Source organism: Ostrinia furnacalis, unplaced genomic scaffold (genome assembly GCF_004193835.3).
Source record: "Ostrinia furnacalis isolate ACB-3 unplaced genomic scaffold, ASM419383v2 OfSCF4694, whole genome shotgun sequence".
NCBI lineage: Eukaryota > Metazoa > Arthropoda > Insecta > Lepidoptera > Crambidae > Ostrinia > Ostrinia furnacalis.
The window spans coordinates 1,131,718-1,149,923 of NW_021134933.1; the positions used below are offsets into that span (position 1 = coordinate 1,131,718).

At 36.3% G+C, this 18,206-nt stretch overlaps 1 protein-coding gene across 1 annotated transcript in view; it reads left to right on the top strand.

The window, feature by feature from the left end:
- The first annotated feature begins 8,917 nt into the window (after window positions 1–8,917).
- The window catches only part of LOC114359916 (twitchin-like), a 94,413-nt gene continuing 85,124 nt past the window's right edge, over window positions 8,918–18,206 (top strand). Inside the window, exons 1-3 of the mRNA XM_028314467.1 lie at window positions 8,918–9,118; window positions 12,527–12,745; window positions 17,874–18,013. Coding sequence (XP_028170268.1) covers window positions 12,573–12,745; window positions 17,874–18,013 — 313 coding nt within the window. The 5' untranslated portion in view covers window positions 8,918–9,118; window positions 12,527–12,572. The remainder of the gene's footprint in view (window positions 9,119–12,526; window positions 12,746–17,873; window positions 18,014–18,206) is intronic.

An 18,206-nucleotide genomic window follows, 5' to 3' on the forward strand; every position in this document is an offset into this window, starting at 1 on the left:
AATTGCAGCGATACTTTCCGTTGTGAGTGCAATGACGTCTAGTGATAAGGACCGAAAGGTTGAAGATAGAGATAAAAATGAGATAGAAAAGATATTTAGGCTCTTAGGAAAGGTAGGTGCGTTATATTACTAACATACAGAAAAACATATAAAATAAAAACAAAAAAATAAGGGTAAACTTCAAAAAGTCGGCCGTTCATAACATGACTCTTTCTTTTTATGCTCATTTTATTCAACTTGTATATTTTTTACCAAGCAATTTTGAAATTTTTAGATTATGCTTAGCCATTATTGAGTTCTTAGGGGGTAATTTCACGGATTTCACACTTGAAAGAAAGCAAATTTTCAAACATTTCTTCTTCAACTATATCTGATTCTGTGAACTTTCCAACCTGTGTGGCTATTGTGGGTAGTGTAGACCTAATCCTCGATTTGTCTCTGGTAAATTAAAAGTGGTTCTTGCTCCTGAAGTGGAGAATAAATGTCTAGATGATAATGGTACTGATGATATCTGTGAAATGGAAGATTATTATCTAAAATTCTTCAACTATGTACTTGCGATCAAAGCAATACAGCACGCCATTGTGTATTTAATCAGATAATGCAAGAGAATAAAAAATTATGAGTTGCATATCATTTGTAATGATTAATTAACCAACCAAAATTGATTAATTAACTATGATGCAATTGACCTTTTTATAATACAACAGCTGTTTATCAACCATGTCCAAGCTCCAATAATCATTATTGTCTTCAACACCTCTAATTATTCTCAAGCATTAATTTTCTATTGTCTATTGTTGTCCTCATTTAAATCTCACCGAGAACATTAAAGTTTGCAAGTTTTTAGGGGTTGGATGCAAGAGAGATCATTAATTTGTGAATTCAAGTAGTTATTGCCTTCTTTTGACATTTTAATGCAATGATGAATCTTAGCATCGAACACTTTAATTTTATTCATACACGTTTTTCTTCATGGTGTGGTGTTTCCTTTTTATAACAAGTCGTCATCATCATCATCATCGATACAGGAACTCTCTAATTCACAGACAAAAATGGCCTACGTTTGAAATAAAACCAGCACTAGGTACTCGTAATTTCAATAGGAAATATTTTCCAATTACTTACCTACTACTTTACCATGTGAATGCACTCTTATTAGAGATCATTCGGATCGCAGAAAACAGTTTTTAAGTTGTATTTTCTACATCTGGCAAGATGTTATGTCAGGAGCATTTCTGAACTTCCCACCTGTTGGACATTTAATAATTCTTATCTCTATTTTGAGGGAACACAAAAGGCTGTCACGACTTGTTTCTCAATTACTCGGTATGTCAGTGTTAATTTAGAAAAACGTTTTGGCACTAACGTCCAGGATTGTCATAATAATAGAGATGTTTGCGAGCAAAGGTTTTGCATTGTGAAAAGCAAGATACAATATGAGTAAGCAGGGTTTGTTTTTCGTTTCACGTTAAAAACGTTTGCCTCTGTTAATTTAGCCACAATGTATTTCAACAGCTTGTCTTTTAAGAATGTTAAACGAGTGCACCAACTCTTGACAGAAAGGTCTTCTCTGGCTTTCACGTGCCAGATGTTGTTTACACGGGACTAATCCCACCTCTTCCCCATCACTACAACTCCTGTTGATCAAGGATCTACAGCTGCTTCAGCAGGAATGAGATTGTCTTCTTCTAACGCAAGGGTAATAATAACTGATATCACAACTAGTGTCAAACTCGACAAAACAAAAGGTGAAGCTCGCTTCCACCTTCGGCCTGATCATCACTTACCATCAGGTGAGATACAGGCCAAGAGCTTCCTCATTGTTGTTTAAAAAAAAACTTTGGTTCTGACATTTCTCAGTTTGGATCGAAACTTGCCCTCCGATCGACTGACTGAATCTTGCTTTTTTGGACGTTTAATTTTGGAATGCGTGTTGATTTTGGTAATTAAATTCAGAACCTTCTAGTCTAGTCTAGTCCTAAGGTTTGACTCTCTTAGCACTGGATTGAATCACGGAGGCGATGACGGAGTCGTCAAAACATCTAGGTCAAGTTGAAGTAGAGCTTTTTTTAACTTTTATTTTGTACTCGCTGTGCCCGCGAATTCTTTATGCGTCTTGTCTTGCGCAAAATCTTTTGAATATTTTTTTTCGTTTTGCCCGCGAATTCTTTATGCGTCTTGTCTTGCGCAAAATCTTTTGAATATTTTTTTTTCGTTTTCGCAACACTTTTCATAGATGCTCTTCTGCTATTAATTGTAGCGTGATGAATATTACCTTCCTCGATAAATGGTTTATCTTACACAATTTCTCAATTCGGGCCAGTAGTAATAAATTAGGTAGGCTTTGTTTTCCATTTTCATTCTCAAAATTGTAACAGATCAACTACAAGAGTTTATTCATCAGTCTGCAAACTTTTAATTACTTTTGGATATGTGCCTGCATCAAAATAAATTGGTCGGGCAATAAACGGTTTTACTAGCAAATTAACGCCAATTTTAATGTAGCAGTCGCATAGTTATTCTCAAGGCTTGGAACCTCGTTAATGGATGCCAAACGGATGTTTCTGTTTCTGATAAATAAACATAAATTGATTTTTTGCAATGTTGGTTAGTAAGAAGTTTGATATTTTAATAATTCTTGGAGCTGGATTACAAGGTTGCCACGGTCGGAACCAGTGGGATTCTTGGTATTATGTTCCCATTGGCTGGAAATATTTCCAGTGAAGTTGCTGTTGATCCAGACAAAACTCTAAATTGTAGGAAATCCAGGCAAAAGTCGAGTTCGTGTTTCAAAATTGAAGCGAATCTTAGGATATTATGAGTAGGTTTTAAAAACAGTGAGACTAAACCTAATCCATTTACCAAAAATAAACACAATCAACAATATGTAACTAACCATCAAGATTAAAATGCGAATGTTAAACTGTCTTTCGCTAGAATAAACTTAGCAAATTAATTGCCACGTTGAATTATTTTAGTATTGGGTTTATTAATAGCCGTCGATAGTTCAGTGTATTGCACTTTATAAATATAATGTTATGAGTTTAGCTAGAAACGATATCTCACGTATATACTAGCTACTCGTAATTTATATTGAAACTGAGCACCAAAATACACTAAACGTTACCTACAATATAGATAACTTCCTGAATACCTATCTAAGAAGGAAGGCAGTGTTTCGAAATAATATTGTGAATACCTACTGAATACAGAAATCCAATACAGATCGCCGTCTCATAGTAACAATTAAGAAAGAAAAGAAAGAAAGAAAAAATATTTATTTGGTACCAAAAAATTTAACAATAAGTACAATCAACTTAAACAGCAAAATACATTGTACCAAATTGGTCTCTGCTCAGTATCAGTAGATTAACTGATTCATATTCAAACTAGCAAACCATAGAAGTTTATAGACAACAGTTAGTACTAAGAAGAAGCGGCGTCAGAAATTGGATTTTTGCCTCTTTTACAATTGGATTGAAGATATTGGAGGGAGCTATTATTTGATAACATTTAAGATTATATTCGTAAGATACCAGTAACATTTTGTTCGTGCAGATAGTGTGGTCAGTAAATCTCAAAGTTTCTTATTTATAACCATACGTCCTTATGTTCAGCAAACGTGGGTAGGAACATACGTGACATCCGTCGCGTTGACGATAATACGAGTATTACTCTGTTTTGTACTCTTGAAAGCATTCTGAGAATAAGCGTTAAATCAGACCGTACCGTTTCAGAATCCGTTGGGGAAAATGTTTTGCTTAGTATACGAATGTTGATTATACCATACCATATATTGAGTAACTAGTAGATCTTCAGTTTTGTTATTAATTTATTAACTTATGAGCATCCAATTCTATCAATGTTCTTTGACTCCATAATTTTGCTAAGCCACAAGTGTTAAATTGAATTGTATTTTTTACGATTTTTTTGGAATTGTAATTGCGTTTCTCCACCAGATGTTTTGTGGACGTGAAGTTTATAATCGTTTTGATTTATTACGTGTTTAGTCTGTCGAGATTATTAAAGTTCATTTTGACCAACGGGACTTCTAGCTGAAGGATAAGAATCATGATTCGCTTTTTTTCTTTTATTATAATTTTCTTGGTCTACAAGTCACAGTTGATTTTAGTGTGTAGTGCTATTTTTAATTTTAGCTTAATTACCATGTTTGGAGACACATATTGCTTCTTAATTTCGAAATTCACTCTTCAGGTGTTGAAGATGTCCTATAATATTAACATCCTTACAAGTAGCTTCCTCATCTTGTACATTCTATCTTTCAATTCGTCTGTTAATAAATTCCTTCCTAACATCTCCTTATACATCCCAAGTGTATGTCCAACTAGATCCAAATATTTACAGAACAAATCAGCGCGTTGCACCGTGTGGGTCATGTGGGTGTGACGTATTGTTGATACCTGCCGCTATTTCGGTGCGATTCACGGTTGCAGTCACGCGCTATAAATATCTTCAGATTTACGATATCAGTTTTAAATGAGATATATTTCTTCATTCCTAGGATTGATGATTTTTAATCGTATGTTTTGAGATATTGCCAATGAATTTTTCTTCATTCCAATTTTCCTTACCCTCCTTTTCATTTTTAGGTTAGTTGGAATGAGAAATTATTAAATTGGCTTGAACGAATTTGAGCATTTCCTATTTGGTTATGATTCCGTCAGCAGAAGGTACATTAAGCCGTCATCTAGCGATTGCCTAATGTGTGCCTTGGGCGTTACAAGATTTTTACCAGTTCATGGAAAGGGTCATGCATGCTTTATAATCTAAATGAGTATCAAGTTAGAGCATTGATGATCGTTTTCTTAAGCTTCTAAAAAGAAAATCAAACCTAAAAGGAAACCCCTTGAGATGAAGGACTCGTAGGAAAATTGTTGGCAGTCTTTGAGAATTTATCGTAAGGAGCTTAATCTAAGACAGAATTAAGCTCGTAATAAAAAGCTTCGTAGATTACTATGCCATAATATTTATTAGCCATCAAATAAAGTCACATGACTGCCGTAGGTTGATGACCGCTAAGATGGAGATTATAAAGAATAGACTACTGTTTCGTTTTGTCCAACCAGTCGGCCTATTTTCGTGATCGGGAACGATCATGTCTCGACACCAGACTCCGGATATCGGTTCTAGTCCCGAAATATCCCAGTCTTACTCCCAATAGAGAGGGTATAAATACAATACTGTATTTTTGGTGTTGATCAACCAGGAGTAAGGAATAGTAGGAGTAGGATGTACGGATGACAGCATATCCAAATTATCATTAGCCTTAATCAAGCTTGTCTATTTGAAAACTTACGAAATATTACGTGTTTCGATTCAAGACCAAAATCCTCGCACAAACATTTCAAATAAATAATCTCGTCCACAAAATGTAGTCAATCGTCAACTTCTACCCATCTAAGGCTGGATTGCACCATCTTACTTTAACTTTGACAAACGTCAAAATTCCATACAAAAAACGCCGATTATCGTTATAGTTACGGTCAAAGTTAGGTGGTGCAACTCAGCCTAAGTGTCTTTGAGTTCCGTTGGATAGGGTATCATCCTAAGCTACGTTTACCATAAAGTTATTATTCTCTGGAGTAGGTACCTAGGTATTTATTCCACCTTCCATTAGTTTTCCTTTCTCATCATAATAGTCATTATCGTCATCAGTATCTTAAGCTCTCTATCCTCAGCTTTAAATGTTATCAGTCTGTTTTTAGGCACCCTTTTAAAAAATTCTAATAGCTTTTCTTATAACTGCCAATAATTCTATTACTGAGATTGCGTGGGTGTAACGTCTGCGATTCTGTCTGTGGGCGGGTTATCCAATCAATTAAAATCAAACAAAGGCATGTGAGATACATAACAATATGAGCATTTCGTTATGCGTCTCAAATGAACGTCTGTTTTGTACTACCTATACACTTGCAGCTGATTGCATACCGATAGATTGGGTCAATACAACTAGAAATTGTAATATCATATGGTTTAAGATTTCAAAACATGTTCAATCTTGATAGATAAAAGCATGCTAGTTTTCTGATTGTAAGCTATAATCAGATAGTTTGAGAAGAGTCGTCGTACCTAAACAATATTAAAGTAGTTGCCGAAATGCATCCTTCGTGAAGTTTCCATTATGTATAAGCTGATGATACGTAAACTAGATGTGATATTTTGGGCTTGGTCGATATGTATCATCCTCATCATTACCGTATTTAGTCTTTACTGCAGGACCACGACCATCTGTAGGTAATTTACTAGAGGTAAATACAACATTTGGCTTACACTCTTCACATTATCCAGACAAATTGTAGCGGCTTGATGTTTGCATTAAATTTGTCTCTTCCCTTTTTCTTCTTCCCGTGATCGCCTTTGACTACATCCATGCGAAGTCCGGAGTTTATCCTTCTACTCTGATGTTGTAGATTCGTATACGAACATTGAGTTATAATGTTATACAAATTAGAATATGCGTTAAAAATACGCCCCCCGAGCATACCTCAACAATAATCTGGCTGACAATTGGATCGAAATAAGGTCACATACCAACAATCTAGAACAGATCACGCACTATTTTCCGAGCAATGATATTTATTTCCTCTCGCTCCCACTCATTAGTCACCAATTAGAAAGAATATGTGACAAGGAAGCCACGAGTACAGCCCACTAGAAAATTCCTGTGTGAAAATGATTGTTTTTTATAAACACGAATTTGCATTTTTAAGATGCTAACGACACCGTTCATCTAAATCTTTTACTATTTACTTTTACTTTCGTATCAGTTAAATGACGTCTACAGCTGGACAAAAGGCCACCCCCAAGGACTTCCACAACGACCGGTCCTGCGCTCCCCGCATCCAGGTACTTCTTTTTCTTCTATTTCACCAACATCAACTTATCTTTCATCATCATCATCATCATCTCAGCTATCCGTCCATAGCGTATAGCGTCCACTGCCGAACATAGGCCTCCCCCAATGCTTTCCATGCTGCCCGGTTGGTAGCGGCCTGCGTCCAGCGCCTTTCTGCTACCTTTATAATATCGTCGGTCCACCTTGTGAGTGGACGTCTCACGCTGCGTTTTCCGGTACGCAGCCTCCACACCAGAACCCCACCGGCTGCAGTTACTGCGTACTATGTGCCCTGCCCATTGCCACTTCAGCTTGCTGGCTATGTCAGCGACTTTAGTTCGTTTACGGATCTCCTCTTTCCTGATTCGATCTCAACTTATCTTTGGGGAGCCTTTATGACGTTAGCTACTTCCTTTCTGTCTGCCTCTACCTTCACTGGATTGTCTATGATTTGCAAAGGTGTTCAATGTTTATTCACATAAAAATTATAGGTTTTACAAATTATTATTTCTCGCTATTCCTGTTTTATATAGCAACTCTAAAGATCACAGGAAACCAATAAGTCGGCAACCGTAGAACAAACATTAACACTCTAGAATATTTCCAAAACCACGGATATGGATAATTTCAAACATCCGGTCAGATACACAATGACTTCAACAATGAAATTGGAATATTATTAGCAGAGATAAACAACATTGATTACACAATTATTATAAGAAACCACACAACTATACTTGAACCCGCCGTGTGGTGACGGCAGAGTAGAATACATTTGTCACCAACCCCTACTCTTCCCGCGGGTGTCGTAAGAGGCGACTTAGGGACTACACAACAAACAGAGAATGGGCAGCAGCGCTCTCTGAAAAACATCAATCTTTTAAACTGCGATCTCCAACCCGCCTGCCAAGCGTGGAGATTATGGCAAATCCCTCCACCATAGTGGAGGAGGCTCATAGTCCAGCAGTGGACTGTAAAGGGCTGTTGATGATGATGATACTTGAACATCTGTGTGCATGAACATTACCAGCTTATTATGATCGGTGTACCTATGTATAAGGATAACAAAGCATTTATTTTACACAACCTGTTCATTAAAGACTTACTCTATGTGTCATCTACATATTTAGTGCAAAAATAATTAGGTACTTCCGGTAGGTACTTCATCATCTTTTTGTATTCATGTGTAAGCATGGAAGTAACCACCTGAAAGTTTGTATTTTCACCAAATATTTTAATAACCAATTATTATTACATACTAATTGCGCCGAATATGTAATTACATCACATCAAATTCACAATTCACGTGCGTATGAGTAATGAAAGCTCTGTTTACACCTGTCTGACAAATTCATCATTTTTGTTCTCGTTAGCCAAAGCACCAACCATGTTAAGTGAACTCCTTAAAACCACGATACATCAACGTCCGAGTCAAATGTTTACTATCACTAAACGCCAACACCTGATGTGGTCACCTGACTCCAAAATCCAGTTGCCAAGAGGCGTTACGACTGAAAAATATACGGCTCATTTTGATTTATGAATAATAAAACTGAATATACTCGTCAAAATTAGTCCACGTAATAATAGAACGGCTTTTTCATCCTTGACGCTTTTTGTCTCCGCAAAATAGTACTTCGAACCGAATGAGTAATTCTTGTGGATGAGAAAACAAAACGACACCTTAGTTTTGTTGAAAATTAACTGACAAGGCTAAAGACTTTACGCAGACAATAAAGTTGCTCAATTCAAATAAACATGGCTAATTGGAGCGCTTAATTACGATACAGTTAACACACCTTCTGTATGTTAAGGTGTAAATATCGTGGAAAGTATCCAACATCTAGACGGTTCGTTACTGACGTGGTTACATTACATTTATCTTCACTTTTGAGTGAGGTTTATCTCGGCACTTGCAACAATCCACTCACTGTTAGATCAGCTCCTATCTTCGGCGGAAAACACCTATGCAAGCGACGTCACCCCATGACGAGTAGTTATCCAACCGCCTGCAGCGTCCCACGCAAATTCCGTCCCGCCCGCCTCGGCCGTCGGCCAAAATTTTCATAGTTTAGTTACGATTTCGAAAACGACCCGACGCGTCCCGCCGCCGGCGACAATCCGCCCGATTTCTCTAACGAATCCAGTTTCGCATAACCTTCGTCAAGTTCTCGATTTTCAGCGAGCAGTTCTTGTGATTGTGATTGACTCAGTGCACCGTGTTACCATTGGATTTTATTTGTGTTTTCATTTAATTGGGTACGTTAATTTTTATTTCTATTTCACGCTGGAAGATTATTGGAATTTACATTTAATAACCAAGGACCTAGTATTGACCCTTGAGGCACGCCAATAATATTTTATTGACTATAAAATTCTATATGAAGATTTTTTATTGAGCTTTCGATATGAAAGTTGGATAAGAAAGTTAGGTAATCATAGGAAGTAACAGACGGTGCAAGTTATAAAAGCTTTGCCGCGCAGAAACGCGAGAGCAAGGGGCCTTCAGAGTCTACAGAAATAGCACAAGACGTTTCGTTCACACTTGAGAAAATTTGAACACAGGACACCCACTCCCTTAAACTTCACCTTGCCAGTGTAGATGGCGCTGACCGCTGCGTGAGTCACATTGGAGTTGCGATCGGCCAAAGAGGTTTCGGCCAGATGATGTGCAATGATGTATTGTATGACTTATAGGACAGCGTATATCATTATTTCAGTTCTGTTTATGATTTAGAGTCGTCTTGCCTTGGATGCGTTGTATTTATATCAGGTTATGAAATGTTGAAGTGGTTTATTTCAATCGTAAATTGAAGACGTGCGCTTGGAACAAGTATATCGGTATTTAAATCATCACTTTATTAGTTTCAGCAAGATTTATGCATGAACTTGAGTTCTCTGTTAAAAACAACACGTAAAATAAAATTCTGGATTCATCTAGAATTATAGTGTTGGATTAAGGATAAAAGTTTCAATGTTGCAGTTATTTATTTTATGAACTGGCTGACCCAGCAGACGTCCTGTCATTCAAAATTTCCATAGAACTTTACTTCAATTTTCCCAAATGAAAAATCTGTGTAATCGGATTATCAGTTTTTTTTTATTAGAAAAAAAATGTGCAAATAAAAAAATCCCAAAACAGACCAGCTAAATCTCAAGTGGTGTACTCACATATACATACAGTACTCGTATACTAATGTAAGAGCACTTTATCCTAATTAATAGATGATTGTCACCTTCCGAAAATTCATATTCTTTGGAAGACTTTTCCATTCTATTCCAACATTCTAGTCAATTCCATGAAAGATATTCTTCACTACCTATCACTTCTATATCTATGATTAGGTTAATTAGGTTAATAAGAGTGCTTCCTTTATTTTCAAGTGGGTTAATAAACCTGGTATGTCAGATTATATAGGCCATCATAGGCATGTGATATTTCCTTGGGATATTTCTCAATCACTGGCGGATTAAGGTATTTGTAGTACTGAATCATTTCTTTTAATTTTTTAACAGATTGTTTAAAATGTACACTTATGAAGCAATAATGATTATGATTATGATAAAAACAACAAACTTATCATTTTCGATGAGTAGAGCTGATTATGACCAATCCACTCTTTCCGTGGATGTCGTAAAATCCAAATATGGAAAATGCGAACGTCAGACCTCCCTAACCCATAACCAACGTGGGGAGTAAAAGAACAACTCTGGAAATGCTCCTTCAATGGAGACCAAAATGACCTGATGACAATAATTTTCCAGTATTGCGATAAATGTCCCACCTGAGAATCTTACCCAGAATGTTCAGATCAAAAGTATAATTCTTAGGCTTAGACAGGTAGCCGAAAATATTTGACAACCTTTTACAAGAAACGAACATGGGACTATGCGATGAACTATTGCACTATTTAACACATTTATGCAATTAAATGTGATTTTAATTTGAAATCTCAAAAAATAAATACACTCCCAATTAATAGCTAATCGATATTGTTTAAGCTAGTATGAAATAGTAATGTTATTTGTATGGTTAGAGACTTGGAGCGAACATACTTCTGAATATAGGTCTGACCATGTTACATCAAGTCACCAAATTGATCCGAAAATACTGCGAAATATTGTATAACGCCAATCGGTATTCGCAACATTCTAAAATAAGCTTTCTCACGATAATAATAAAATCGATGCGCCAGATGCATTAACCCATTTGGCAGCGCATTCACCCTTTCGATTTCTCAAACTATTTGTTTTGTATTTTCGTTTGCATTGTTTGTTTATTTTATTATATTTGTAACGCCAGAGTTTTATATTTAAGGGAACATATACGAGTACATAATACTAGTCCATAGGATGACGAATACGGTGTGATGGAAGTTTCTGGAGAGGTAAAATTTTTTAAACACATGAAATTATAAAAAGCTTCTTTGTATTTGATTCAAAATTAATTTTCTTTACCTATTCGACAAATCGTTACAGTACAACGTTTGTTGCATGTTGTTTATAAATAATTTGCATGGATTTTTAATTTACTGTATGATTTTTATTCGTAAAATCTACCAAATATTTCATATCAATGGTTTAACTTTCCCCCGGGACAAACTTGACCTTCATTGGTTGGGTTTTTATTGGCGGTCAAGCTGTAGATCCTGGCTTCACAGGAGTTGCAGTGTGGTGGGAATAGACCCGTATCCAAATATCTGTGATTTTTCTAGGGATGTTTCTTGTCGTGCTTCTATCTCTTTATGGCCTTACTATAATCGTTAGTTTCCTCCAATTACGTCCACTGTACAAAGGCCTCCCCCCAAGAATTTCCATAACGATCAGTCCTACGTTATTCATAATTAAATATTACTTATTATGCTTGAGATTGTTCTACAGAGTTGTTGTAGCGTAGTTTACTTATGCAAACAGAAATTCCTCCTAAACTACTAACTTTGTGTTCTAACAAGTATTATGTATTTATTTGTCCTGTCTTCGCATTGCATTGGCATGGACAGTCTCAAGTTGAATTTGAACCCACGAGCTTTCACTTATCAGGTGACTGCTGCTTTTAAAGAGCTTTGCCCTTTGAGTCGTATTATTCTTAACAACATTTATTTGTCCGTCTGCTCGTTTGCCTCATATCACATAAAAAAAAAAACATTTCTGTCGGTTGTTTGATGAATTTTAACGCTTTCTGATACGGATGAATCGGACAAACACTGTTTAACGTGCTCTCCGAAACATGGAATTTTCGGTAGGAATGTTTGATAACAGAATAACTTATTAATATGACTGTCTATTGTCTAAATCAAGTTTGTCACCATTGAACCAGGGAGGTGTAAGCACTGTACATAAAACGATAGCAACATCGTCATTTGAAATATACCTGCGTAATTAAATTACCCATCCACGAGTATGTACACCGTAGAATATAAGTAGTCCCTCATAATACATCTTCGGCTCACTAATTGTTTAAATTGTTTTTTACCTGTGGAAACCTATAAGTGGTTTGCTTGTTGCCTATCTTATGTCATTATTACACACTGTTAAACCCTGGTTTTCCTAAATAAATAACAAATTAGAGAAGGCCCTAGTTGTCCGCAGTGGAGACTATAACCTGATGATTAAAATAATACCTACTTTATGTGATCTCAAGTCTCACAGCAAATCCTTTGTCCCCAGGCTACCCACCACTTCGTCCCCCACAGCATGATACAAAGCTAGCACCATGGGGGTGACCGACGACTTGGCCCCAAGCTTTACCCAGAAGCCGCAGCTTCGCCAGGAGGATGATGGGAACAAACTCATCTTCGAGTGCCAGCTGCTGGCCTCTCCGAAACCGGAGATATGCTGGTACAGAAGCGACGAACTCCTCAAAGAGGACACTAGGACTAAGTTTAAGTGAGTANGCTTCTTTGTATTTGATTCAAAATTAATTTTCTTTACCTATTCGACAAATCGTTACAGTACAACGTTTGTTGCATGTTGTTTATAAATCTAAATCTTTCATATCAATGACAGTTTAAAAAACTTTCCCTGGGGACCAACTTGACCTTCATTGATTGGGTTGTTATTGGCGGTCAAGCTGTAGATTCTGGCTACACAGGAGTTGCAGTGTGGTGGGAAAGAGGGGTGGGAATAGTCCCGTATCCAAATATCTGTAATTTTTCTAGGGATGTTTCTTGTCGTGCTTCTTTCTCTTTATGGTCTTACCATAATCGTTAGTTTCGTCCAATTACGTCCACTTCTGTACAGAAGTTCCATAACGACCCGTCCTACTCTGTTCAATTAATTATTATCATCCTTGAAATTGTTCTATAAAGTAACTTAGTAGTAGTTAGCTTAGGTTGACTTCACAGTGCCCCTACTAAAGTACCTACTTCGTGTTTCTTATAATATTACTTTTGTTTGTCCTGTGTCATTCGCATTGCACTGGCCTAAACCACGCCTAGTCAGTCTCATGGTAGACTTGAACCCACGAGCTTTCACTTGTCAGGTTACTGCTGCTACTAAAGAGTTTTTATGCCCTTAGACCCGTTTAATTAAAGTTTTTTTACATTTTAACAAATGTATTCCTCTTGGTTACTTGATGACTTTTACTCTTTCTGACACGACTGAATTAGACTAACACCGTTTAACATGTTCTACGAATCACAGAATCATTTTCGTTACATTTGATAACAGACAACAGTGAACTTAACTTACGTGCCTAATGAGCGAATATCTCTAAATCAATTTTGTCACTATTGAACCACGGAGGTGTAAACACTGTACATAAAACGATGGAAATATGGTAATTTTAAATATACCTGCGTAATTACCCATCTACGAGTACTTATGTATACCGAAGAATACAGGTAGTCCCTCATATAATATCGGCAAACATCTTCGGCTCATTAATTGTTTAAATTGTTTTTTACCTGTGGAAACCTATAAGTGGTTTGCTTGTTGCCTATCTTATGTCATTATTACACACTGTTAACCTTTGGCGTGCTATTGAGCCGCGCAAAACTGCACCCCCAACTGCTACGGTTTTCAAATGATGTTTCAAAATGACCAAAGTAGTCTTGTCTTATAGATCTGAGACAAAGCAGTTGACAGAGGTTGCACAGATATGAGACAAAGCAGGAGAGGTTAAACCCTGGTTTTCCTAAATAAATAAATAACAAATTAGAGAAGGCCCTAGCTGTCCGCAGTGGAGACTATATTACCTGATGACTAAGATAATACCTACAATGTATTCTCAAGTCTCACAGCAAATTCTTTGTCCCCAGGCTACCCACCACTTCGTCCCCCACAGCATGATACAAAGCTAGCACCATGGGGGTGACCGACGACTTGGCCCCAAGCTTTACCCAGAAGCCGCAGCTTCGCCAGGAGGATGACGGGAACAAACTCATCTTCGAGTGCCAGCTGCTGGCCTCTCCGAAACCGGAGATATGCTGGTACAGAAGCGACGAACTCCTCAAGGAGGACACTTGTTTGCTAAGACGCACAAAAACTATGATGTAATGTGTAAATATTTGGACTGTGTAAAGTTGTTCAAGAGTTCGATTGCGATTCCACAGAATAAGTAATAGTGATACATTGCATTCATCAATGGAAAAGGGTTAAAAATATTTGTGCAATCATGTTGATGCTCATCTTGACACATATTTGTGACCAGTTGTGACCGGTTACTTTGAGGGTTTATCTGGCACGGGCAATTTTCGGAGAAACTACATTTTGAACACACAAAATGTTTGTACTTGATGACTAAACTTAAAATTATTGTTTGATGATTGTCTGTCACTGAACTTGACCCATTAAATTATTTTCGTATCGATGGACGGTTTCTAAACATAATGTTCGTCAGCTCGTATAGTTCAAATGATAACGTTAATGCTTGACGTATTATAAATTCTTGCATCTAGTTATTCTACATACAACTGTGATATTTTGAATGCAACGACTGTAATTTGAGTATAAATAAATAAAATACGAAAATGTTACTCAAAACTGTTGATATTTGTAATGTACAATTTATTATGTACTATCTGCCACAGTTACGGCTACCCATTTCCGGTCATGTCGTCTCGTTCTATCGCAATCAATGAGAGCGAGAGAAAAAACGGAATACATAATATTTTTAACGTTTTTTGTCCTTTGAAATATTTTATCATTCTTAAAGAATTTTTTATTTATTTATGTGTTTACAAAAGTATCGTAGTTACCAACTTCTGGGTCAACAGTCAGACGTTACCTTGGATTTGCACAATTTGTTTGATCAACCGCTTCCTTTGATGCAACGATTGAAGCCAAACAAGCGGTCGGTTGACACACTTGGCAGCCCGGCCAATGGTAGGTGATAGAAAAAGTTAGAGCACACATAGAGACGATGCGATGATGGTAAACAGTGCAGTCGACAACAGACTGTACATTTTTGTGGTACTTAAAGCAAGTGTGGCAAGTTTACAACTACATATTATAAAGATGCCTCAAACAAACCACGGAACAGGTTTGAAAAATACCGTTATTATTAATGTTCTTTAATAGTTTTTGCATTAATTTCGTTTCGACCGAAAACGATGTTATTTCGTTTTTTAACCGAAAAAAACCGGCCAGCGCGGCAGTGTCTTGCATCAAAAGGGGGTGGGCGCGGGGATCACGCACACAATGAAGTGCCCCGATATAACGGTTAATTGTGGTAAAGAACGAAAACGTAACCAAAAACTTGGTTCTGAAAAATAATGTTATTAATACCGGTTTCAAGGAACGGAAACGAAATTATTTCGTTCTCATGTACTTGCTATAACTGTTTGAAAAATTTACCGGTATCCGAGCCTTGGCCTCAATGTAGAGCTTGATATGCTGTTATCTGTACCTGCAAGAATTATTAATTGCATGTGACTTTGCGAAGATAGGTAAATAATACATCAATGTATTTTCACCGTATGCTTTGTACAGTAATTTCCTTTGAACGTTGATGGATTTTATCTGCAACAAACATAAACAATGTACATTTATTAAAAAGCATAATCACTCCGAAATGTTAGATTTTTAAATATTTTACTATTAGATTTTTCAATTACAGTAAAAAACAGTTTTTTTAAATTCATTTCGAACTCTTCTAAGTTAATGCATTATTTTCGTAGTATGAATTGCTACGGCCTCTACGCCGTAGTAGCGCGTAGGTCTCGGCACAGCTACGAAATTACTACGATGCTACGATCCATTATCCATTCCCTCGTAGTAACTTCAACATAAAAATGTACATTGCTCTCATTAAACCTAAATATTGTATCATTGTATAGTATATTTGTTTTATGTCATTTACTAAATTCTGAGTAAGTTAATTCATTGATTCATTCAATTCATACGATTTAGTATTGTTGTGAAAAATTGAAACGATTTTTGCTACAGATTTAAAATTATATTTTCGTATGTCAACATCACATTTTTGCTATATTGATGATTATTTCTGAATATTTGACTATCAACGCTATTTAGTTAGAGAAATCGACATAACTAACTACCATTTTAACCTTTATAATATCTTAAAATGGCTGCCACTCAAAACATTTGTATAATGACTATAATAAAATCAAATTAGGTTTGCTAACCATGAAATCTTAAAACTAGCACATAATCCATTGAGAACATTAAACCAAAACCGTAAAATATACTCGTGTTAGACGAACCGTTAAATTTTAACCGTGAAGTTTTGAACCGGTTCCAAGATCTGTCGCCGACAGATGTTATCGTGTTAACATTCTGTTGCAGTTGTTGAATTGTCATAACGATACATCATTCGTTTAATATTTTGTGTTGTTGTATTACTATTTTTCTCGCGGGCAGATGGCAACATTGTTGCAAATGCAAACATCCTATTACCAATCATCCACAAACTTCTAAAAAATCGAATACCTTAGTGTGATATATAGCAAATTTGAACCCCTGTTTAACAAGCATATTTAGAATCATGTTATTTATTTAGAAAATAATATTTTATTTACTAACGATATCCCAAACATTATATCGTTACTAAATAATGTTGCTACTTTTTTTCTTTCTATATTTTATCTGTCCAACATAGTACATCGTCAAATGATACGTATCTTACCATTTAGTTTTAAAGAAAAAAACACACCGATTAAATGCTGTTGAATGATTGTTAAAAAAATAAATAAATAAATGATATTTCAAGATTAACGCAGTTTGGCATCTCCATAATATTACTCAACGTCGTTTTCAAGTACTAGTTTTTAACATGCGTTTAGGTATTCTTTTAGAGGTTCACATTTTTATTGATTTTGGATCTTAACCTAAGATAATAAAGTTGTAAGTTTTTAAAAAAATGGNAAGAAAGTGTAGTAGTGTGCTTGCCGGTTAAGGGAGTAAATAAAAGAATGCTCTTCTTTTATTTACTCCCTTAACCGGCAAGCAATGCCCTACAATGAAAAAAATTTTTGGTTACTTCTTACACAACAAAAGTGACCACCGAACTACTAAGTGTTAACTATAACCAAACTAAGTGTAGCTCACTACAGAATTATTTGTTTAATTTACACAACATTTTGTTCCTCATAAACAAAATGTTCAGTGGTCACTTTTGTTGTGTAAATAGTAACCAAACATTTTTTTCAGTGTAGGGCATGGGGATGTTGCCTGGGTCAAAAAGCAAGAGTTTTAATTAGTCCGTCAGTTAACTTATCAAAAAATACTCTACACGTATTTTTCACTTTTTCAAACTAATGAAAATTTAAAGAGATAAAGCGCCCCAAAGTTCATAAGAAGAGGTCCGTGACGTCAACGCTTGCTTAAAAATGCCGCACGTTGTGACGTCGTGCGCAACTTCAACGCACCATAACTATGTAATTATTTGTTAGATTGACAAATAAAAATATACGTGTCCAATATTTTTTTATATTAAACATTACTGACTAAAAAAATTTTTTTAGGCAACTAGCCTATTGCTTGCGTCATAAAGTTCAAAATCAAGTGGCAACTGAAATCTTGAGGGTTTAATCGTTCTCCTCGCCATCTTCAGGATCCAGAGCATCGCCAACAACAAGTTCCTGGTGGTGCTCGAGTTGGACGACGTGATCGAGAGCGACGCGGGGCTCTACAAAGTTAAGGCCAAGAACAAGATGGGCGAGGTGGCCGCCTCCATCAACCTTAACTTCAGCCGTGAGTACTCAGCCTTATTTTAGACTATGGTATGGTGTAAGATTTTAAACTTTCGCGTCCCATTTCAATTAAAATAGTAAGACAGGGGAATTAACGCGATGTTTATTAATGAGTTACATGTACTCACGTTTACTTTTACTCATTAATAAACGTCGCGTTAAGACCCGTGTCTTACTATGGTATGGTGGTTTCA